Source organism: Acomys minous (assembly GCF_964271855.1).
Source record: "Acomys minous genome assembly, chromosome: 16".
NCBI classification, from domain to species: Eukaryota; Metazoa; Chordata; class Mammalia; order Rodentia; family Muridae; genus Acomys; species Acomys minous.
Genome location: NC_140498.1, coordinates 4511874 through 4535071, shown reverse-complemented (window position 1 = coordinate 4535071; position 23198 = coordinate 4511874). Strand labels below are relative to the sequence as shown.

At 47.2% G+C, this 23198-nt stretch overlaps 2 protein-coding genes across 4 annotated transcripts in view; one reads left to right on the top strand and one right to left on the bottom strand.

Moving 5' to 3' along the window:
- GLP2R (glucagon like peptide 2 receptor) overlaps positions 1 to 23198 on the bottom strand; it is a 51354-nt gene that overhangs the window by 10566 nt on the left and 17590 nt on the right. Inside the window, exons 5-10 of the mRNA XM_084764352.1 lie at positions 22545 to 22651; positions 20031 to 20184; positions 17406 to 17565; positions 16284 to 16344; positions 15380 to 15449; positions 7075 to 7163 (exon numbers count right to left, since the gene is read on the bottom strand). Of these exons, the coding sequence (XP_084620478.1) occupies positions 7075 to 7163; positions 15380 to 15449; positions 16284 to 16344; positions 17406 to 17565; positions 20031 to 20184; positions 22545 to 22651 (641 nt within the window). The remainder of the gene's footprint in view (positions 1 to 7074; positions 7164 to 15379; positions 15450 to 16283; positions 16345 to 17405; positions 17566 to 20030; positions 20185 to 22544; positions 22652 to 23198) is intronic.
- Positions 7676 to 23198, top strand: part of LOC311587499 (uncharacterized protein) — a 35346-nt gene continuing 19823 nt past the window's right edge. Inside the window, exons 1-3 of one of the 3 annotated variants that reach the window (XM_084764384.1) lie at positions 7676 to 7850; positions 11382 to 11509; positions 13401 to 13506. In XM_084764384.1, coding sequence (XP_084620510.1) covers positions 13479 to 13506 — 28 coding nt within the window. In that variant the 5' untranslated portion in view covers positions 7676 to 7850; positions 11382 to 11509; positions 13401 to 13478. Of the gene's footprint in view, positions 7851 to 11378; positions 11510 to 13400; positions 13507 to 23198 lie in introns of all 3 variants that reach the window. The other 2 variants (XM_084764383.1, XM_084764385.1) reach the window with 2 other exon arrangements.

Below are 23198 nucleotides of genomic sequence, written 5' to 3'. Positions count from 1 at the left end.
ACGAGCAAAGTGCACAGCTGGGGCCCCACTGGTCCAAACTGGTGAATTCCAAGCACTGCTGCCTATTAAAATTCCTTTCAAAGCCTTTAATATATATATACAGTGGGTCCTCTGAATGCATAGGTTCTGCCCTGGGGCACCAAACCAACTATAGATTGATTGACACAGTTTCTTCGGTGGTATCCATTAGTGAACCTGCACAGATTTGTTTCCTTATCATTTATCTCTGGACATTGCAACATTGTAGCATCCACAGCACTGTGTGTACTAGATCGAATCCAGAGATGACTGAAAGTAAATGGAAGGGGAGAAAGGATAGATCGGGAGTTGAGGGTGAGGGGGTGCTTGCTCTTCTTCCAGGGGACCCCAGTTCTCTTCCTAGCAGCCATGTCAGGTAGCTCACAGCCACCTGGAACTCCAGCTCTGGGGAAGCCGATGCCTTTCTCCAGCTTCTATGGGCACCTGCACACACCTGACACACATGCACATAGATGTATACACATAATACCTGCATAAAGATAAATCTTAAAAAAAAATAAAGTATGTCAGCATCCTGGGTGGGTTCTGGAATAGGTCTCCCATATCCATCAAGGGACATTTTTTTCTAGGTCCCGTTGTCAACACTTTGAAGCCAAACTTTGGGAGGCTGTTGCCTGAGAGTGTGAAGTTTACAGAGTAGTGGAGACTGGGAACAGCTTCACTTTACCACTGATCTGCTTCTTGGTTTGCCATCAACAGAATTAGCAAAGGTGACTCATATTCCGTGGGGAGGTGGGGGAACTAAACTAGCGTCTAATCCACACTGGCAAAAACAGAGCTTAATTGTAATGTGTTTTTAAACCAAGTACTTATAGAACCAGAGTAGGAGGATCCCCACCCCCCCCCCCCCACACACACACACATACACACATACACACACACGGTAAAGATGTAGAGAATCAGTGTGGTCAGCAGTCCAAATGTCATGCAAAAAACTAAACTCTATCCTGGGTCTGAGACACACCCAAATGCATGACCACCCATGCAGCAGAACAGTTTGCTTCTTTAACAGCCTTCAGAGAAGAGGGACTCCACCTGCCATGTGGGCTGGATGTCTCCAGAGCCTTGACAGTCAGGGGAAGCCACGGTGGGGGAGAGGTGGGTGACAGATCCTGGTTATGCACTTCTCCTGAAGGCAGCTCAGATCTACTGCTGCCCCCTCATCTATCCACGTGGGAGTTGCTTAGGAAAGACTATTTCTTGGGAGAATATTTTTTCTTTTCTTTTTTGGATTGCTGAAGACTGAGACCTGGGCTTCACGTGTGCCGAGCATGTGGCTCTACCGCCAAGCTATATGCCCCGCCCGCGCCTAAGCATTATTTTGTAGGTGTGAATATTCAGAAAAGTTTTTAGACCTCTTTGGCTCACTGGTTGCAAAACAAGGTGCACAGGTTGGGGTTTGACCTGAAGCCCGTTTTTGCTTAGGATATAGAATTATTTTTATTGCAGGAGACATCTTTAGCAAGGATGTGTAAGCAATGATGCTCAAGTCTTAATCTTTTGAAAGCCAGAGCAACCTGATGGCAAAGCCCCAAACTCCCGCTTGACAACTGGCTCTCACTGGCAGGTACTCCCCAGCCTCCACTCTTCATGTTACTTGCTCTGTACTGACAAGATCCTGAACCTGTTACTCTTCTTCTGCGGTATCTGGATTAATAACACATATTAACATACTTATGTGCAGTCCCATGTCTTACCGGCAATTGATTCTTAGGTTAAATTACAGCAATTACGTGTTTTAAGACTTTTTTTAAGTGTGTGTGTGTGTGTGTGTGTGTGTGTGTGTGTGTGTGTGTGTGTGTAAATGAGGGTATGCATGTGAGTGCAGGTGTCCACGAAGGCCAGAAGCATCTGATGCCCCATTTGCAGGTGGGTGTGAGCCATACAACATGGGTCCTAATAACCAAACTCAGGTCCCCTGCAAGTGTGATAATATGCACTCTTAAACACTGAGCCATCTCTCTGACCCAGTTACAGGTTTTTAAAGTACGTGCTGACTATGGAAAGGTGTCAGTTCTACAGAACAATATCAAAGAGGACACAAAGGGCTTCCGAAATAGCCTTCCTTAATTTCTCTAGCGTCCACAGATGGTGTGGCCATAGTGTATCCACCAGGAAACCATTGGAACCAAACTGGTAGTGCATTCCAGACTTGGTTGGATTTTACCTGTTTTCCATTTTCGTCCTGTCCGCATTCCCAGGATCCACGTGCAAACATCACACATCTAATGGCGTATTGGGACACTTTTGTCACTCCCACATCTTTGGGTAGATTCAGAGTGGAATGTCCCCACTACCCATGCCCTTCCAATGTCTCCTTAGATGAAAGTACAATTTGTGTCCCAGCTCAGATGAAAGCCATAAATAGTCACAGACGTTTACTCTTATGGACGGCGTCTATGCTTCCTTTTCATCCATAGCCACTTGTTTATTTAAGTGGTACAGCTTGCTGCAGCCGTCTAAGCATTCAACAAATATTTACTAAGCATTCGCTCTGGGTACATGAGCGGGGACAGAGGGAGTAGAGAGCTCAAACCAAGGGCAGTAGGACAAAGGGACAGTGCCAGGGTGTGGATTCAAATAACAAAGTCACCAACCACACAGGGTGACCTTGGGCAAACTCTTTACCCTCTCTGTACATTAGTCTCCTCGTTTTATAGAAAGAAGATTATACAAATCATACTGAGGTCCTTATAAGGATTAGGCAAATAACACAGGGTGGGTGTGGGTGGGTGGGTGAGTGTGCAAGCGTGCAAATGTCCATGTCTGGTGCTCTCCTCAGATGCTCTCCACCTTGTTTGTTGAGACATAGTCTCTCACTGAGTCTGGAGCTAGACTGGCTGGCCAGTGACACCTAAAGATCCTACTGTCTCTACCTCCCCCAAAACAGGGCTCATAGAAGCCCAGCATTTTACACAGGTGCTGGGCATCCAAAGTCGGGGTCTCATGCTTTACACAGCAAGCTCTGTACTGACTCAACCATCCCCCAGGCCCCTTTTTACTTAAAAATTTGATAAAGGGTCTTACGAAGTTGTCCAGACTGCCCTCTGTGGCTAAGGCTAGACTTGAACTTGCAGTCCTTCTGCTTCAGCCTCCCTAGGCGCTAGGATCATAGGCCTGTGTCACCAGGCTCAGTTGTCATCATTTTAAAAGAACCCCTGCCTTTAAGTAGCTGTATTTCATCACTGTGACAGACATTTGTGACAAACAAAGGAGGAGAGGCTTGTTTGGGTTCACGGTTTTAGAGGCTTAATCCATGCTCACTTGACCACCTTTGTGTGTGGGGGGGTACTGTGTGGAGACATCACAGCATGGTGGGGAGCACATGGCACACTAAGCTGCACACTTCATGGTGGCTGGTGGGTAAAGAGGAAGAAGAAGAAGCCAGCCTCCAACTATCCCCTGCTAGGGACCAAGCTCATTGCACTAGGCTCCACTTCCTAAACATTCTACAATGTCCCCACAAGTGCCACAGGCTGGAGGCCAAACCTTCAACACATGCACTTTTAGGCGACACTTAAGACCCTGGCATAGCAGGTGCTGTAGCTCCTATGACTCTCTTGATGTATCTCCCAGCCTATTACCTTCAGGCCACGCCTCATTTGTTTGGTAACATCTCCCCGTGACTATCCGAATTCTATCAAGCCTAGCATTAAAAAAAAAAAATACACATTCGATGGCTTCTCTGTGTCTTCATTGCCTTGGGAAGGCTCCCATGACACTCAAAACTCTACATTTGTTTACCTTCCTTTCTTCCATTCTCTAACCTATAAGATTTATAGACCCAAAGCCAAGGTCTCTATGAGTCAAAGTAAAATCTTTCTGCCCTCGTGCTGCCCACCAGAAACTCCTTCCAGAAATGAGAATATTTTCATCGTTCTCCCTATACTTAATTCACCATGAGCTCAGGCTGCACACATCACATGGAGAGTAAAACCATTAATAAAGGGAAAACAGCTGTCTCCCTTCTGGGAAGTGCAAAGGGTAGTGAAGTGGGAGGGGCTGAGGGACTGTTAGTCTCTGAGTGCTTGCCCTTTATCCTTGCCTCAGTTTACCCTCTCCAAATCAAATAGTAGAGCCATTTACTGTCTCCTTTACCTGATGGTGGAGGCCCATGGGGAAAGCTAAGAAGACGGAGAGTTAGAAACTTGCCTCTTGGGTGAGGGCTACATGTGTTTTATTTAAACCTTCCTAAAATAACTTCTGGAGAGGGGCCAGCGCTTGAGTGTTACATTCTGAAAGTTCTCAAAATCTGAGAGCTGGATGGCAGCCTCGTATCCACTGGACTATAGATGGCGTACACTAGCACCTGGAGAGCTTTACCCTGCTGAGGACTTTCATGAGAAAACTAGCATGGATGGGGCATGGGAGAGGGCAGTGTGAGACAGGCATGGTGATGCCTGCTGACGTGACAGCGAGCATGGCTTCCCAAGAGCAAAATCAGCAAGCAAGCTCACAGACCCCGCAAGGGTTCTCCAGCCCAGAGAGCACAGTGAGAGAGCATGGCTGTGTCTCTAGAGATGAGTCCCACACCCTAGGAACCATTAGGATCATGCAAATCTGCTGGGCTATGCTCTCCCTGGGAAAAGAGGGAGTCAGCAGAAAAGACAAGGCCAACCAAAATGTCAGAGAAAGGCACCAAAGGGGCACGTTCTCAGAACGTACCCCACCCGATTCCATGGACTCCCCCCACCCACCTTCCACAGACTTCAAAAATGCACAGCTGCTTAGTTAACTCCCCAGGGTGTGGCCCCTCCCCCAGGGAAGCCATTGGGTAGACCTGCACGAAGACTCTTCTCAGGCATCTTCTTTGGACAAGGGTGGGAAGAGAAAAAGGCCAATTCCAGACTACACATGTCAGCTAAAGTTACTCTTTCTCCCCTCCCCGCAAAACATCCATCTTTGTTCATTACCCAGCCATGTGGTCTTCCTCAGTGTCTTAACCTATCTTTCCCTAGTTCAGTGTCACTCAGGGAGAAGCACAGTCACCATGACGCAAGAAGGAAGCTCCCTGTGCCAGTCACTGGGACGTCGGGTCAGTGGTCCTCTACTCCGGCGTCCATCCAAATCCCCTGGGGAAGCCTCTAAGAAGCTCTCATAGTATGACTCCATCCCACATTTCACGAGCAGACTACACAGTGGTAGGGCCCACGAGGCTGTGTCTTGAGCCAGCCCTCAGCAGACACTCACAGTAGCTGAATTGGGCAGCTATTAGGAATCGCTGAGTGTCTAGCGCGTGGAGAAGGTCCCAGGAAAACAGTGGACTTTGGGTGGGAATAAAGCCATAGATGTCAGCCTTTGGGCCTTGTGGGTTATGCACTGGCTAGTTGCATGCCAACTTGACACAAGTCAGAGCCATTTGGAAGGAAGAAACCTCAACTAAGAGCACATCCCTACCAGGTTGCCCCAATGGTCAAGGCATCATTTTTCTTTTTCTTTTTCTTTTTGGTTGACTATTGATGTTGGAGGGTCCATCTCACTAGAGAAGAAGCTAAGCAAGCCACGAGGAATAAACCAGTAAGCAGCACTCCTCCATCATATTCCTGCCTTGAGTTTCTGGGCCTCTTGCCCTGACTTTCCCAGATGATAGACCACAGCTATAAAATGAAATAAATCCTTTCTCCCCAAGTTGCTTGGGCCATGGTGTTTTCTCACAGTAACGAAATCCTTAGCTGAGACAAGTCTCCTCTGCTCTCCTTCTGTCTCCTAGAAGCCTTTGCCTCTGTACAGTTTCTGGAAGCACCCTGGTGGTTAGGACATTTGCTTGCCAGAGGAGTGGCACTCTTTGAGTGGACTCTGGCGGCCCTGCCTGTTCGTGGAGTTCTACCCTGAGAACAGTGGTGTGAGGAGTGTGAACCTTGGGAATGGGGCCCAAGAGGCTGCCTGGCCACTTGGAGTCTGGACCAGAGGCGCCAAGAGAGATAGCATGACTCCCTGGGGCCCAGGCCAGGCCAGTCCCCCAAGGCTAAGTAAGGGCTTCTGCCAAATGTCTGGATGTAAGTCCTAAGCAGTGCCTCTAGCACACATATGTGTGCTCTCTCCTGCATCGGGTAGGCTGACTCTCCTCGAGCTGTTGGAGTAAAACCCTTGGGAAGATGGGCTTGCCCTCTGTATCTGATTAAATTGGCTGCCCAAAAACAATGCCTTCAGCTGCCGCGACTCATAGGAGACAGGTCTGCTACCACATTCCCGTTTTACACACCCGAAAACAGACCTCAGGGGCCAAGCTTATTAAAGGTCAGAGAGGGAGCTGGGGTGTGGCCAGCCCCCCTCCCTCCAGTCTGCCCCCATATCAGTGTCTCCGTCATTCCTGAAGTTCCTCACACTCTCCTGAAGTTGCCTTGGTCATGGTGACTTATCACAGCAATAGAAAAGTAACGAAGACAGCCATTTATTTTCATAGTCTTGTGACATGGGGATTAATACGCCCTTGACTGCTTACCACTTACGTCATCGTCATGAGGTTAGGGAGGCTTAATCCTTGGCAAAAGTCTCCCATGCATCTCAAGAAGGACCTTTTCAGAAAGGCCCTCCTCTGTCCCCCCCCCCACCACCACCACCACCTTAGGAGACAAATCTGTAATTACAGCCCGTGTGCCATGTTATGAATGTGGACTATCTCCCGTGGGTTAATCTGTTTAAATACTTTATCCCCAGCTAGCGATGTTCCTTTGGAAGCCGACAGACACAGGGGTGCAGAGGCTGGTAATTAAAATGTATATCCCAGCCTCATTTCCAGCCCAAGAGCTCCACTTCCTGCTTTACTGAGAAGTGCTGAAGACTGAGCCACGAGCGATCACCACCACGGATGTGAGCTACTCCCACTGCTGGGTCTTCCCAGACACGAAGGACTGTGCTCCCTCAGACCAGGAGCCAAAACAAGTGTTTCTTTCGTTAAGCTGTTTTTGCCCAGCATTTGGTCACAGGAATGACAAGAATTAAGGACACATTGTTCCCCCCTTCCCAAGCTGTGGGTGACACCCACGAGAGCCCAGATCACCTCGGATCGCCGCACGCTGGCCTCGGGCCACTCACCTGTACTTGTAGTCTCTGAAGCACATCTGGTGGGCTTTGAGCTTTGAAATGAGAAGCTTGAGGATTTTCAGGAAGATGAAGAAATTAACCTGGAAAACAAAAAGCAGGTGTAAGTGGGGGGTTGGGGGGTGGATGCTACATTCTATGGGTATCAAGGTCACCCTGGGAGTAGGCATCAGGTCCTTATCCACATGAACCAGGGGCAAGTTGGCACCTAGCTGGTCACACAGGAAGTGTCTATGGTCATCCCCATTGTTCCAAAGACTCTTTGAACTGAAAGTCTGGGAGGGAACTTAGAGCATCATTTACTTTATCCTGCCTCAGGGAGGCCCAGCGCTCAGCAGTGTGAGAAAGACAAGCAAGCATTATTATTAAGTATTGATTATTCACCACCCAGGCTTTGGGCTAAGAACTTTCCACATACCATCTCATTTAATCTCCAAAACAACCCTCTGACGTTGTCCCAGTTAAATTTTCTTTTTGTCCCCACAAAACAATGAGTAACCACAGCATGGAAGAGATTAGCATGATACGGCAGCTCACATAGCTAGGCAGTGACTGAGTTGGTGTTTATGACCACGGTTGACAGAGCTCCCTTCACTTAAACAGAACTGGTGTGTTCAGGCTTCTCGGCAGGAAGCTAAGGCCTCTTGCTGTGTGGCCTACGGTCCTCAGTGGGACTCACCGAGCAGTGTGTGCCCTCCACTCCAGGGTGTCTCCCATAACTATCACAGACTTGGCAAATCTACACCTACAGCTTTGACGGAAACTGTAAGGTATGTCTGAAATTCCTTGATACTTGTTTTAGAAAGGGGATCTCGGTCTCCTTCCCTCACTCTTACCCTGTGTGTGTATTAGATTTAATTACTTTCACTAATGAAAGTGTGTGTGTGTGTATGTGTGTGTGTATCCCTCTTCCTTTGTCTGTCACTGCTTAGCCTTGGTGAAGCCATGCTGTGAGAAGAGTCCCACATGGGAGGACTAAGTCTTCCTCCCAATAGCCTGAAGTTCTCTCCTTCTCCCTCTCCCTTCCCCCACCCCTCTCTCTTTCTGTCTGTCTGATATTTTGATTCACGAGAGATCCTGAGTCCATTGGATGTAAAAAAAAAAAAAAAAACAAGTGGTTGAGTGTAGGCTACAGTTGTTGAGCATAGGCTAAGTGTGAACTTGGAGAATGAGGGCGTGGTTTGTGAGGAGACAAGAAAGGCAGGGCTAACCAGCATGAGATTTACATGGTCACATGGTCATGCTGAAGGGCTTGGGTTCTCTTATGAAGGCAGTGGAGACCCTGGGATAAATTCTAAACAGGCATATGACCTGGTCACATTGGAACCTCTCCTTCTCAGGAAGATCATTTTCAGCAGCAGTGAGGGGGGATGGGTTCGGCAAGGGTAGGTCTGGAGGAGGGTGAGAAGTTGGCAGGCAGTTTCCAAGTTCCTGGGGAAGATGGTGGGCAGGCAAGCTCAGGCAGCAGCCCTGGCGTTTCAGTGATAACAAGGAGCAACCCATTTAAAACTGCTAAGTGTTAGTCAAATGACCTTTGACACTGGTCGGATGTGAGACCAAAGATGTCCTGATATTTCACGGTAGCCCTCTGCTGTGTGGTAGTGTTATTCACCCAGAGAAGGACCTTGTATGAAGGAAGGGCTTTGATGATTCTGGGAGGAGGGCATCTCTAAAAGATCCAAGCATAAGAGATGCCTTAAGGCAGATGGATGTCTATGCGTGGACCTCAGCAGAGGATGAAGCCATTAGAGTGCTGGGAGAGGCTTTGGTGTTGAGTGTTTTCTAGGATGGAAAAAGTTTAATATGACTCCCACACAATGGGAAAAGAGCTGATAGAGAGGGCAATCAGGTGACGAGTCATGGAATAAAATCTCTACAAACACTACTGATCTAGCACAATACAAATGTCTCCAAGCAGAAGCACAATGTGCATAGACCTCTTATGTGCTCCCCTGGCCTCAGAGACTCAATGCTCAGTGAGTGCTAAAAGGCTAGAGTTTCTAAAACATAAACCAACAGGAATGAAGGCAGTACCCAGCCAGGGGATATTTAGTGCCAGAAAATTTTAAAAATTCAAATGAAACATAACCAAGTAATTTATCCCTTTTAATGGGATATCTGCTTCTCATCACAATGGGAAAACACCGTGTGCTTGGCTTAATAACTTGTAGAGCACAGGAATTTTTCTGACAAAGTAAGATTAACAGGGAAGATACATCTTTCAGCCAATGGGCTGAGGTCTGGACCATTGCCTAAGAAACAAAGGGCCTGTGGATCCGCTCCTCTCTGTGTCTCCCAGAGACCAGACAAAAGGAAATGGGCAGCTACCAGGGGCCACATGAAGAAAACATCTCCCCACAAACATGGAGCCCGGGCACCTCTGGGTTTCCAGAGGTCCAGAGTCAGTGACCACCTTTGGATGGTGGGCTCTTCACTTGAGTACCATCAGAGAAGGCGACAAATGAGGAATGCTGGCAGAAATGAAGCTAACTCCCCTGGGAATCTGTGACGAGACAGCGAATACGCCCTCAGGAATGTGTGACAGGATAGGGAGCATGCGGAACCTCAAGGGCCTGGACCCTGCAGCTGCTTTTGCAGCCGTTACCTCCTTGGTGACATGTGTTTGGCACCCTAACATCTGTACACAGCTGTGGGCATGCAGGATGGCAGTGGTGATTTCCAGCACGGCTGGCTTCCCACTGCCAGCAATGTTTTCTGTCAAGTCCTGGTGCCTTTCGGTTGGCTATATGGATAAGAATGCTTAATGCTCTAAGGCTCCTCCTTTAGGCAAAAGACATACCTTCCCCCCAAGAGTCCTGCTGATGCAGGGACAGATAGAAGGACCTGAGGGTGGACAGGAGCTCCACAAGACGACAACAGAGCCAACTAACCAGGGGCCATGCATAGACTGGACCAAGGCTCCCTATGCCGATGTAGCCGATGAGCAGCTCAGGCCTCATGTGGGTCCCCTCTTGCTCAGTCCTGGTGCAACTTGATGAGCTGGGTGGGCAGTTAGGAGGGGGGGTCCCCTTTTCTGAGGAACAGGGAAGGAGAGTGAAGGGGAGAGGAAGGAAGGGTGTGGACGAAGGAGAGAAGAGAGGGTTCTGCGATCAGGATGTAAAGTGAATAAATTAATTAACTAGTTTTTTAAAAGAGTCCTGCCAAAAGCATGTGCGCTGTAGAAGGTAAAGGAACGGCTGAGACAGCATGAAGGAAGGTCTCTTTTCTCTCATTCAAAGCGTTCACTTTCCACAGCACTGAAGCCTTCAGTAAACACCTATTGTGGTGGTTTGAATGAGAAATGCACGCGCGCGCACGCACACGCACACACAATACTTGGTCCCCAGTTGGTGGCACTGTTTGCAGAAGTTATGGGACTTTTAGGAGGTAGAATCTTGCTACCAGAAGTATTGCACTAGGGCGAGGCTTTCAGGGTTTGCAGCCTCAATCTTCTTCCTGTTGTCTCTCTCTGCTTTCCAAGCGTGGGAGAAAACAACGTGATCAGACAGCTTCCTCTTCCTGCTGCCATGCTTTCCCAACCTGTCACCATAACCCAGCCATAATGGCCTCTTGAATTTCATCACAGCAACAGAAAAGCAACTAATACAGCTGTGATCTGATTTACTTTCACCGTGCAAAGCAGAAGCTTGGGTGTGGTGGAGGCCAGCAAAACAAGGCAGAATTCAGCACTAAGGGGCTCCCCGATAGTGCTGTGGTGCAGAGAGGACCCCAAAAGCTAGACTGAGATGCGTTGCTAGGCTTGTCTGTGAAAGCAAGCCTGTGAGAGGCGGAGCAGGAGTGGACAAAGGATGTGCAAAAGCGATGACGTCACTCCACTTTTCCTTGTAGAGATGGAAGAGGGTTTTGGTGGCAGACGATGGGACAAGGCAGCTAGGGCGTTTCCACTTCAACCCTTCAGCAGAGAACAGGGTAGAAGTGAACTGGTGTCTAGGGAGACAGGGAGTGACAGGAAGCTCCTAGTTCCTCATTAGGTAGAAGTCCGAAGAGCTATCTTGCCCATTGCTCAGCATTGTCACACTTTTAACCTGTCAGAGGAGTCAATGATGTTTTGACTTTATAGCATTGTGAAGTCAACTGTAAAGTCAACGGTTATTTCATTCCACTGATGGGCTGAGCAACCCACTCAGCTGGGCGTTCAATCTGGTCAGACTGTTAGCTCCAGGGAGCAGGACAGGGATCCAGTGACCTTTTCTCAAGGCCGTTAGTTCGTGAGGCTGCCCTAGAAGGAATGGAGTAACCAAAGGAAAGGAGTAATCGAGGCTTTAAAATTTTGCTAGCAGGTGGCGGTGTGGCGGTGGTGACTAAAAAGTAAGAAGGCACCACGTTCCAGTATGACTCAACTCCACAGAAGGAGGACGAGGGGCTAGTTTAAGCAGCAGTTTATGAGAAGGCATGCATAAAGAAGAAAGTAGAAAGTCTCCTGTTTCTTTCTTTCTTTCTTTCTTTTTTCTCCTGGTGAGAGACTCAAAGAACATCTAGATTTCCCCGCTCGTCATGGCATGGACGTTTCTAAAACACAAGAATCCTGACAGTAGGAGCAGCAGGTGCAGCCAGCTGATGTGCCCGCATGCCCAGAGTGACCTAGTTCATCGAGCCAGACATCAGTCAGCAAACACAGACATAGTTAGGGGGCAGTGACGATGGGGGATGCTGGCCCCGGATGCAAACCTAGAGTAGACGATCCCTTTGGTCCCGGCATTCTGTTCATCACACACGGTTGACTTTCCCCCAGAAGGTCTGCACCTTGCTCCAGAAATTTGAGCTCCAGATCAAATGGGCCAAGTATGAAGGAAAATTATTAAGGACCCTCAAATCTGAAATAATAAATACTGCTAGATCAGATTTTCACTGACATATTTTTGTAGTTGTTGGTTTGTTTTTGTTTTGTTTTGTTTTGGTTTTTGGTTTTGGTTTTTTGGTTTTTGGGGTTTTGTTTTGTTTTGGTTTTTTTTGGTTGTTTTGTTTTGTTTGTGGTTTTTTGTTTTTGTTGGTGGTGGTGTTTTTTGTTTGTTTGTTTTGGTTTTTGAGAAGGGTCTCTCTGCATTATCCTTAGCTGTCCTGGACTCACTTTGTAGACCAGGCTGGCCTTGAACTCACAGCAATCTGCCTACCTCTGCCTCCTGAGTGCTGGGATTAAAGGCGTGTGCCGCCATGCCTCGCCTTTGTTGTTTTAGAACCATGGTTCTTAACCTGTGGGTCATGGTCCCTTGCGGGTCAAAACAACCTTTTCACAGGGGTCACCTAAGACCATCTGTGTATCAGATGTTTACATTATGATTCATAACAGTAGCAGTTATGAAGTAGCAACAAAAATAATTTTATGGACCTGGAGAGATGGCTCAGAGGTTAAAGGCACTGACTACTCTTCCAGAGGTCCTGAGTTCAGTTCCCAGCAACCACATGGTGGCTCACAACCATCTATAATGTGATCTGACACCCTCTTCTGGCCTGCAGGTGTACATGCAGGCAGAGCATTATATGTATAATAATAAATAAATAAATCTTTAAAAAAATAATTTTGTGGCTGAGATCACCACAACATGAGAAGCTATATTAAAGGGTCACGTCATTAGGAAGGTTGAAAAGCACTGTTTTAGAGTTTCCGTTTAAATAGAATATATGCAGAAGTCAAGATTTTTTTTCCTTAGCACTGTATTTCCTTTTGTTTATGTCACACCTTAGTGCGGTGTGAGGCTCTCTGTTTTACGCAGTCATTTGGGCACCCAAGGCTCTTTCCATTTTGTTATCCAGTGAGTCTTTTTTTAGACTGAGGATGCGGCTATTCAGATTAGTGGGGACTGGCAATATATGGTCATGTGATCGACCATGGAAGCCACGGGCCATGCTGTGTTCTACCAGCTAATAACAAATAGTCGGCTCCTTACCAAAGGAGCATTCCTCCTGTTTCTATTAAAGGCCAAATCTTCTTGGCCAAATCCCCGCAGACACAGACAGTAGTAGGGAACAGCACCTTCCCTGAGACCTTTGCAGAAATGCTCCTTGCCAGGCGTGTCTGATGACTTTTGTGGCCAATGGACTAGACAGATCAATTAACGTATTGACTTCGAAGGAGGAATATGGAGCCATCACGTGGTCATGTAAAGGAATAAAACATCTCCACTGAGAGGGGAAACTTTGGGTTTCTCCATACAAGTAAAGCACGGGGTACTTGTGGTCAGACAGACAGGGACTATCACACTAAAGAGACTGGGGTCAACCTTGAGTATTAGGCTGACTCACCAAAGTCATGGGCTATAACTGGATTTTTCTCTGAAGTGATCACTCTGGCTGCTGTACAGGGGCTTGGTCGCCAGGGATAAGAAGGAAGGGAGTCAATCAAGAGGCGTCTGCAGAGGACTCCACAGAGGGCTGATGACATGGAACGCAACACTAGCTATCCAGCCCGTAGGCAGACGTGGGCAGAAAAATCTACCCAACCCTCAGTGGAACCTGTCAGCCCACTGTTGGTTCACCCCAGCATCACTACCCATCCACCTTCTTTAACAAAGATCACCCCCAAACATTACCATCTAAATCTCTGCTTCCTAAACATCACTCAGCTTAGGAGGGCACAAGACATTAGTGATGGTAAAAGGTTTCAGAACATACAATCAAAAATGTAATTCGAAATTAAATGCGTGTGTCCAATGTATTTCTGGCCACATTTGCCCTTGGTGTATCATGAAGCAGCTTTGTTTCTGAAGACATAACATGCACACCTTCAGTGCACATGCCAACAAACACTGCCTAGCATGCACACTTTCAGTGCACATGCCAACAAGCACTGCCTGAAATGCCTCAGCTTAGATTTTAGGACCATGATTTAATTACAGAAAAGAGAAAGACTTTTCACATTTCCCTACCGTCATTGTATAGCATTGTAAGTACTCCAATAACTTATCTTTGGATTCGATTGTTAGAATGATTGGCTTTAACATTGCTGTTTGAGGGAATGGATAGGCGGCTCGGCAGTTAAAATGTTTACTACTCTTCCAGAAGACCTAGGTTCAATTCCCAGCACCCACATTAGGTGGCTCACAGCTACCTGTTACTCCAGCTCCAGGGATCTGACACCCTTTTCTAGATCCAAGGGTACCTGCATTTACACACGAAAACACACAAATACACACACACACACACACACACACACACACACACACACACGCACGCACATACAATAATAAAATCTTTAAAAAAAAATAAACCTTTCCAGAAACTGCTGTTTGAGTTGCTAATTTCAGTTTCATTTTAACAATTGCTATGTGAAGTTCAGCTAGAGATGAAGAAGACTCTCCAATAATTCCTAAAATCGGCTTACGACATACTACTGCTATTTTGAACTGCATACTTATATAAAGTTCTCAACATTAGTAATTATAAAACTCAAAATATCAACTCTGAAAAAAATGAAAATGCAGTATCAAAAATTCAGCCAAGATTTATTTTACGTAAAAAATAAATGAGCATATCGATCTCACTAATGTGCAAATTTGCTTTTGTCAAATGGCCAAATCATGTACATGCCAGGGATTTCTGTTAAAGTACATTTCTTTATAACTCACTGTCTATAGATATTTGGTTTGTAGCCATATTGCATGTCTATGTACTTGGGGTCCCGTAAGAGTTGTTTTGGCAAAAGGAGGTCAAAAGCTCTAAATGGGTCCTCTATGTCAGTGATCTCTATGCCCTGCAAGTATTATGCACCACGACAAAACCAATTAATAATATATATTCTTTTAACCACTTGTATTAACACTGATTGTTCACGTTTCTCCTCTGAAAGTAGTCTCGTTGGTTTCCTCTCCCTGTTTGCTATTGGCGTTAAGATAAAAGTTGAGCAGGGCATGGTGGCACACTGGAACCCCAACAATGGACAGGCTGAGGCAGGAGGGCTGCCATGAGGTGGAAGTCAGGCTCTACTGTGTGGCAAGACCCTGTCTCAAACAATCAAAAGACACACGCTGATAGTTCCCTGCTTTCTGGGACCTGACAAGACCACAGACAGCCCGTTCCCTATCACAGCCCTTCGGCGCAGGGTCATCGCGCTGACTTCAAGTCCCACTTAGAGATCCAGAGAGATGGAGGCTTACAGCGTTACCCTGAATTTGGATCCTGAACCAGAAGTTTCTAATTTCTCACCCTGAAGAAACTTCTCACATGTTATATTCCCACTTTCATGGACCAGAGATTTGAGGAGTCGGGAGGGAGGGGAAGGAGAGGGGTGCTCCCTGAAGCTGCTGAGCCCAGAGAAGGAAAGGGTGGAAGCAATGGGCCTTACTGTTACGCAAAGCAGCATGGGTCCTCTGATGATCCACCAGATTTTCTTATTTCCGTTTGTTGTCCAGCACCTAAGGACAAGACCAGGAGGAGTAGGCGACACATGAGACGGGGATGAATGTCCAAGTTCCATGCCCTGTAGAAGAAGGGTGCCTGCCCACCTTGAAGATTAACTGTCTACCAATCCATCTCACAGGAGGAGGGATGAGGGGGAAAAGGAAAAAAAATCCCTTTTCCTACCATAAAATTTCTCCTTATCTTTAGGATTGTACTGCACAGATGCTTCCACGAGTTCCTCCGTGTGTGTGCAAACAAACGCTCTGGGTTATAGACCCTTATCACTTTACTCAACAGCTTGTTTCCCATATCATTTACGTACTTATAAACATATGTGTGTATCCATATGGAAATGTGACGGTTGCTTGGTGGTCATTTGGAGGGGAAAATGGATCACACAATACACCTTGTTTAGGGCCAGGCTTAAAAATGTTTGCTGAGGTTCAGCCGCTGCAAGTAGGAGATTCAGAACTAACTTGTGATTCTCGGTGCATTTTGGTCTTCACACCGTGTTTCACAATATAGCAGTGCCATGCTATCCGTGTATATCCAAGTTGCTGTTTTCTCTCACATGAACAAAGCTATAGAAACTGCTCTCTGCTTCTGTCCTTGCACACCCAGTCATAGACTGGACAGCTGGTCCAGACAGCATCTTTCAATACTTTACACGTGTAACTAATAGGCTTCTATAGGATCTTTGACCACCTGTCTACACTCCTGTTACACTCTAGAAGGACAAAGTAGGAGAGCTGAATAGTCTCTTTCGAAAGGTCAATGTCATTTCCTGTATTTGGGCATATCTTGGAATTGCTGGTCCATGGAAGCCTGACACCAGCGGGATCACCTACCCTGTGTTCTCCAGGTAAGCACGGGCGAAACCCCAGGGGAGGACAAACAGCACGGGGAAGGCTGTGTAGGAAGCAGAGACGGTAGTTAGAAGTTGCTTGTCCAAAACGGCCTGCTCCCACACCAGCCTGACGGGGCCCAGCAAACAACGGCTTAAAAAACAAAACCATGCAAACAAACAAACAGATAAAAACCACAAAGCATAGAATCAAAGAGTGTGAGAATTGTTGATGCTTAGAGTAGCCCAAGACCAGCCGTGCCTCAGTAATACGAGGCGCTGGACTCGGGGGAGAAGGGGCTTGCCACCTATCACAAGGCAGTTTGGAGTAAATCCATGAGCTTCAGTCAAACTTTCCATGAGGAATACCATGTGTCCTTCTATTTCCTCTGAGTCCTGTATCCCCTAATTGACCAAGAGCTTGTAGAAACAAGAGATCCAGATCAGAATACCATGCTTGTACTTTTAAGCATGTTATTACTATTATTATCATTATTATAAAATAAAACTTTCTTTTTCTCACATACCTGTTATAAACTGATGGATTTTTTTTTTTAATCTCAAAATTCCTGTGTTGAAAATATGTCAACACTGTAGTGTTATTTGATAATGTGGAGTTACTAGGTTTAGGAGGTGTTCTGGGGTCTCCCTTTCTCCCTCTCTCCACCATGAGAAGATACAGCTGGGAAGGCAGCTTGTCTTTACCAGCACAGCAGGTTGGACTCTGAGCTTCCAGAAGCAGGAGAAAAGTGTCTGTTGCTCAAGCCACACAGATATTTTCTTATGGCATTGTGTGAAGGCCGACGCAGTTGGAAAGACGGCCAGAAAGACATCGTCTGGTTGCATCAAAGATCTTTTGATTTTTGCATATGTGCATTGGGCCTATAACACCTTTGTTTGTGAATGGATGCATGTGTGTACTCACATGCATGTACACACCACACACACACACACACACACACACACACACACACACGTTCTTTGGAGATGCTGCCATTAAAGAGTTATCTGCTCCAAGCATCATTCTCTAGTTGGATTCCTAGCTCCCACCAAAGTCTCTGATGGGCTCCCATGTTCTGAAGGGTCCATGGGAGGGAAGGACAGGAGTCATGTCATGTCAACTCACCCCAACCCACCACCAGGTATCTGGGCCACAGCCGCCTTTCAGGAAGCACTGTGGGTGCCAGCAGAGCATGGAGGTAAAGTCCTTCAAACAGCAGCCACAAGTGATTGGCACCCACGGAGTAGTGCAGGAGGACCTGGACTGAGCGGCAGGAGGCGGACATCTGCAGGGGCAGAACCTGGGTGAGTCCTGGCGTCCTCAGCACCCGCATGAGCAGGGCTCCCCCGCGTACACACACGCCCACGCCTGTCCTCCCTTCGCTCCTGAGCCCTTGCTGACTCCTTCAAAGAGGCTGGCATGAAGGCTTCACAGAGCTTTTAAAGATCAGTCTCATCCTTAATAGTGTAGGCCAGTGTGTCACAACCTGTGGGTCAAGACCCCTTTGGGAGTCACATGACCTTTCACAGGAGTCACCTAAGACCATCAGAAAGCATAGATATTCCCATTAAGGTTCATAACAGTAGCAAAATTATAGGTATGAATTAACAATGAAAATATTTTTATGGTTGGGAGTCACCACAATACGAGGAACTGTATTAACAGGTCGCAACATTAGGAAGGCTGAGAACCACTGTCCTAGGCTCTTTTTGTTTGTTTGTTTGTTTGTTTGTTTGTGGAATACATAACCTATGTATTCCAAGCCAGGCTTGCATTTTTTATGTAGCCAACGATGATCCTGAACTTCTGACCTTCTTGCCTTTTGCTTCCTACCTGCTGGGATTGCAGGTGTGAGCCACTGGGTTTTTTTGTTGTTGTTGTTTGTTTGTTTGTTTGTTTATGTGGTTCTAGGGAACCCAGAACTTCATCTATGCAAAGTAAATGCCATATTTAGACTTTAAAAACATAAGTAAAGAAGAGGCTAGAGAGATGACTCGGTGGTTAAGAGCCCTTACTGCTCTTACAGAGGACCCGGATTTGTTTCATAGCACCTACATGGTGGCTCTCAACAGTCGGTGTAACTCCAGCCCCACAGGATATGATGCCCTCTACTGGTCTTTTCAGGCTTCTTCATGAACATGGTGTATACATACATGCATACAAAATTAAAGAAGGAAGGAAGGAAGGAAGGAAGGAAGGAAAGAAGGAAGGAAGGAAGGAAGGAAGGAAGGAAGGAAAGCTTAAAGAAAACAAGATCAGAGAAAGCTTACCATCAGCAGCAGCCCAAATGAAAGCATGGAAGGGTCTGCTCTCTAACTTCAGTTCAACTAGGTTAGGAACCACAGTAACTAAATAAATCTTCATAGGACTGGAAATCATCCCACGGACTTCATAGGTCAAATAAGAAACAGAAGAGCTTCTTGAGTGAATGTAAAAAAAATAAATACTGTGTGCCAAACTTAGTACTGTGCAACTAATATCAAGCCTGGACTTGGAACGAAACTTCTGCCCTTAAGTCCAACTATCAAAAAAGAAAAGAGCTGAAAATCAGTTATCATAAGTTCTTGTGGGGGGGGAAGATAATAAAAATAACAGCGAAATATCATGGACGTAGAAATGAATGCAAATGAGAATAGAAACTGAAAGGGCTCAGTAATGCCAAGAGTTTGTTCTTGGAAAAGTCCAGCAAACTTGAGAAACTTCTAGCAACAGGTGCCAAGGTGTGAAAGCAAAACAGCAAAGACATAGATAATTAACACAGAAAATGAAAACACAACTACAGACCCAACAGACTTGAAGAAAATCTAAAGAGAAGACCATGTGCAACATTACGCCAAGAAACTTGGAAGGTCACATGAAATGGACAGACAAATTCCCAGAGGACTTACTACAGACGCTAGAAAACTCAGAAACTTTTGAGTACAGGATTCATGATTAAGGCCCCAGGGAGCCCGCTCAGCAGGTGAAGATGCTTGCCACTAATCCTGACCACCTGAGTTCGATCCCTGGGTTCAACATGGTGAAAGAAAAGAATCAACTCCTTTAGGTGTCTTCCACTTTGACCCCCACAAGCACTCCTGCACACACACACAAAAATAAAAGTAACAAGATCCATGATGAATCCATAACTCAAACCTTTTTACATGTATGTATGTGGTGTACGGGTGTGTACACATTTTCACATGTGTGAATTCGTGTATTGCATGCCTGTGCATGTGGAGGTGAGAGGTTGGCATTGGCTATCTTCTCTGACTGTGCTTATGTGCTGTGATTGTATTTATACTTTATATATTGAGGCAGAGTCCCCCACCTGAGCCTAGAGCTTGCTGATTTGACTTCCCTAGCTACCTAGCTTGTTCCGGTTCCCATACTGGCAAAGCAAGTGCTTTACCCACGAAGAGATCTCCTAAAACCTACTGGTACCTGGCCATGATGGCACCCACATGGAATTCCAGTACTCTGGAAGCAGAAGCAGGAGGATCGTAAGTTACAGACCAGCCTGGGTTACACAGTAAGAATCTATCTCAACAAAAGATCCGTCTAGTCTTTTGCTTGCCCTTGAGAAGTCACCCGCGGCGAGCCCATCAGCCTGTGGATTCTCTGGCCTGGCCCGCTCCTGGGAGGTTGTGTTTTTAAGTTATACACTGCCGGTCTATTAAGGAGGCTTTCACACCCTTTATCTCTCTGTCTCCCTCCAGAGCCCATCCCCCTCACCCGCCAGCTCGGCCCCCTCAGGCGGGAGGGGGGTACCTCTGACAGATAGGACACCCATCCGCTCTCGTTGTCAGGCCTCTTGGAGTATGAGTTGTAGAAGACGGCATCCTTCACCAGCACGGCCAGCGCTCTCAGGATGAACGAAGCAAACAGGTTCATGTGGATGTAATTGCGTGTGCAGTGCAGTTTTCTGCAGAACAGAACACAAGCGTCTTCCCTCAGGAAAGAATGGCTGGGAGGGCAGCCCTGGCTGATGCGCTTATTTTACCAGTGTTACCTAATAATGTTTATTATTAGGCCTATAATTATTATCACAACAGTATTTTCTAGCCCGCTAACAATCAATCAAGACACAAACACCTGTTATATTTTAAAATAGCCTTAGTTAACCTGGGGCAGGGCAGATATTAACACCCTAAACTACTTCCCATAGTGGGGCAAGTATGAAATACCTGTCCCAATCCCCTGCCATCTGATTTTAATAACTTCTACCAAGCTACCTCCCATCCATAATCTCACGTACTTGCTAATGTTCTTCATCTGGGCCAAGTCTCCATCCACGCTGCCGGCCACGTGCTTCTCCTCCATCTAACCCATGGCGGCCTTCCTCTCCTCCCTTCTTCTCCGGTCTCTCTTCTTCTTCCCAAGATTCCCTCTGCCTCCCACAAGCCCAGGAACCTTAGCCACGCCTACCCATTTTACCCTGCCCAGGTGTGATGGCCTTTTATTGGTCAAATAGGTTCGGCTCTAGGCAAGGTACTGGTGGGTCCCAGAGACAGCAAGCAGTGATTGGTGTCAAAATACATCAGACCAAGCTCCAACACCTGCCGGCCTGTGCACAATACAGGCTGCTGCTCTGGGTGCTCTTGCTTCTCTGTGCTTTGCCCTCCCCATCTGTGAAGTGGGGTGAGAAGTTGCTCCCTAGATAACACGTGTAGCATGCCATGACACGTGTGACCAGTGGCACCTTTACCCACCTCTTGTGCTGCTGGAGGAGTGGGCACTATTGTGACCCTGATTTTGTAAATGGCAGAAGTCCCTGGGCAGTGAGTGGTGGAGCTGAGATTCAGGCCTAGAAATGCTGAGAACTAGTTCTGGCTTTCCAAGAGCTCAGCTGTCTCTGAGAATAAGAGAATTTCTCTCAGGGGGCCTGTGGAGGGTCACATCCATTCACTCATATAAAACGCATGGACGAGGTGTCCAGAGATGACGTCGGCTTGAATCACTTCTGCCTGGCATCTCTCTCCTCTCTCTCTCTCTCTCTCTCTCTCTCTCTCTCTCTCTCTCTCTCTCTCTCTCTCTCTCTCTGTCCTTCGGACTGTTGTGACACCGTGTGCCCTCAGTCTGTCTTCCCACCTCTGTGCTTTCGATCCAACACCTACCCCGCCCTACTTGCTTTCCTCCTATTATTACCTCGGCATCTTTCAAATGGAGGGAGCTCTTGCGTTTTATGATGTGTGCATGCTTCTCCCAAGCTAGACCAGGAGGCTCAAGCGAAACGGACACTTGGCCAAGCCAAGCCCTGGGGAATTTACCGCCTGCTGGGCCAACCATTTGCTGGCTTGGGCTTGACACTTTGGGGAAGTGCGTGGAGAAAGGAAGGGGTCAGGGCATCATCGGTAGGCACCGGAGGTGGAAGTTGCCGAAACTCAAAAACGGCAGATATGATGTCTGCTCCTGAAGCCACAGAAGGTCATGGGGTTGGGGAGACAGATGAGCTAGGATCTGAGTCCAGGTGAGCCTAAAGAGGGCGTTCCACCTCTCCCCCATGTCACCAGGGTCTTCATACAGGTCTTTAGCAACAGTAGTGAGGGTCCTGTTACCCTCGCCAGTGCCTCTGACTGAAGAATCTCCTTGGGGGGGGGCCTTCCTAGTGGATCCATAATTGTCTCACTTAGGGGACACCTGAAGTACGGTTTAGTAAAATGCACTGGGCTTTGAATTTTGAAACAGCGCACTGGTCTGATTGGTTATGACCCTGGCTCTGTCACCCAGCAGCTGTGTGGTCCTGGGCAAGTCCTTTCACCTTTCCAAATTTTAGTTAACTCACTGATAAAATGGGACGACAGGCAGTGACCTTCTAGAATTAGGATTAATCTGAAATCAGAGTACGAGGGCAATGGCAGCAGCGGTAGCTGGCTGAGGTACGCAGGCCTCGTTCAAATCCTAGGTCAGCCATGGCTTCTTGGAGGGAAGGGGTTCTCGTGTGCAAACGACGCCTCTGGTGGAACTATGGTTTGCCTGGGCGGTGGTGGTAAAGGGTGTCATCAGGAACTTATGCACAGTGGCAACGGCAGAGTCAGGCATCCCGTTGTTTCAAGTCCTAGCTGTACCCAGCTGCCTTTTCTGCCCCTAGGGACCCAACGCCCCTCCTTTGGAACTTTCTGTCTTCTCGTCTACAAAATGGAATGGAGATATTCAAAAATTCCAAGCTCCCAGCTCTGAAGATCCACGGCGTCACCCAGCAGAGTCTTCTACTGCCTTCCGGTGATGAGCACCAAGCAAATTACAGGCCATGGATCTGCCCACATGTCGTGGGGCTCTACTCACCGAAGAAACAGGAAGAGTGTGAGAGCCAGGAGGAGGGAGACGAGAGACAGGGAGTAGCCCACGGTGTACATCAGCTGTAAGGTGGACAGCAAGGCATAGTGATCCACCTAGGCACAGGAAGAGCAGACATGACTACCAGACTGTAGTGTGCACCCCACATTCGCCCCAGCTCCATGCCCAGAGCAACCAACCGAGACATGCTCTGAGCTCCCAGACTATCCTTAGACCTTTCTTTCCCAACTGTTGATATCCAAATAGGCAGCCCAGCCTGGCTGTGGCACACCTCAGAGGCCACAAAACCCCAGGAGTAAGAGTCAACATGAGCTTCACCGCATGGCTGGACTCACAGCCCAGCACTCGTTCACTAGGGGTCGCGACATCAGAAACAACCGAATCCTAGACAAAGATGCCACGGTCAACTGAGGTGAAAGCCTTCTGTGGTCTCTTAGTATGATAAATTATGTTAGTTTTTAGATTTTAAATCAATGTTTTATGACACTGTTTTCTTTTTAGCACACTGTTTGATTCAATTTGGTCAAGTTTTATCTACGTACATCAAGAAATGTTTTGTCTTTGTCAAGTCTGGTGATCTCTCTGTGTGGTGGCTGTCTCATAGGCTGGTTTCACAAGGGCTTCTTCAACAATCTGGGAAGT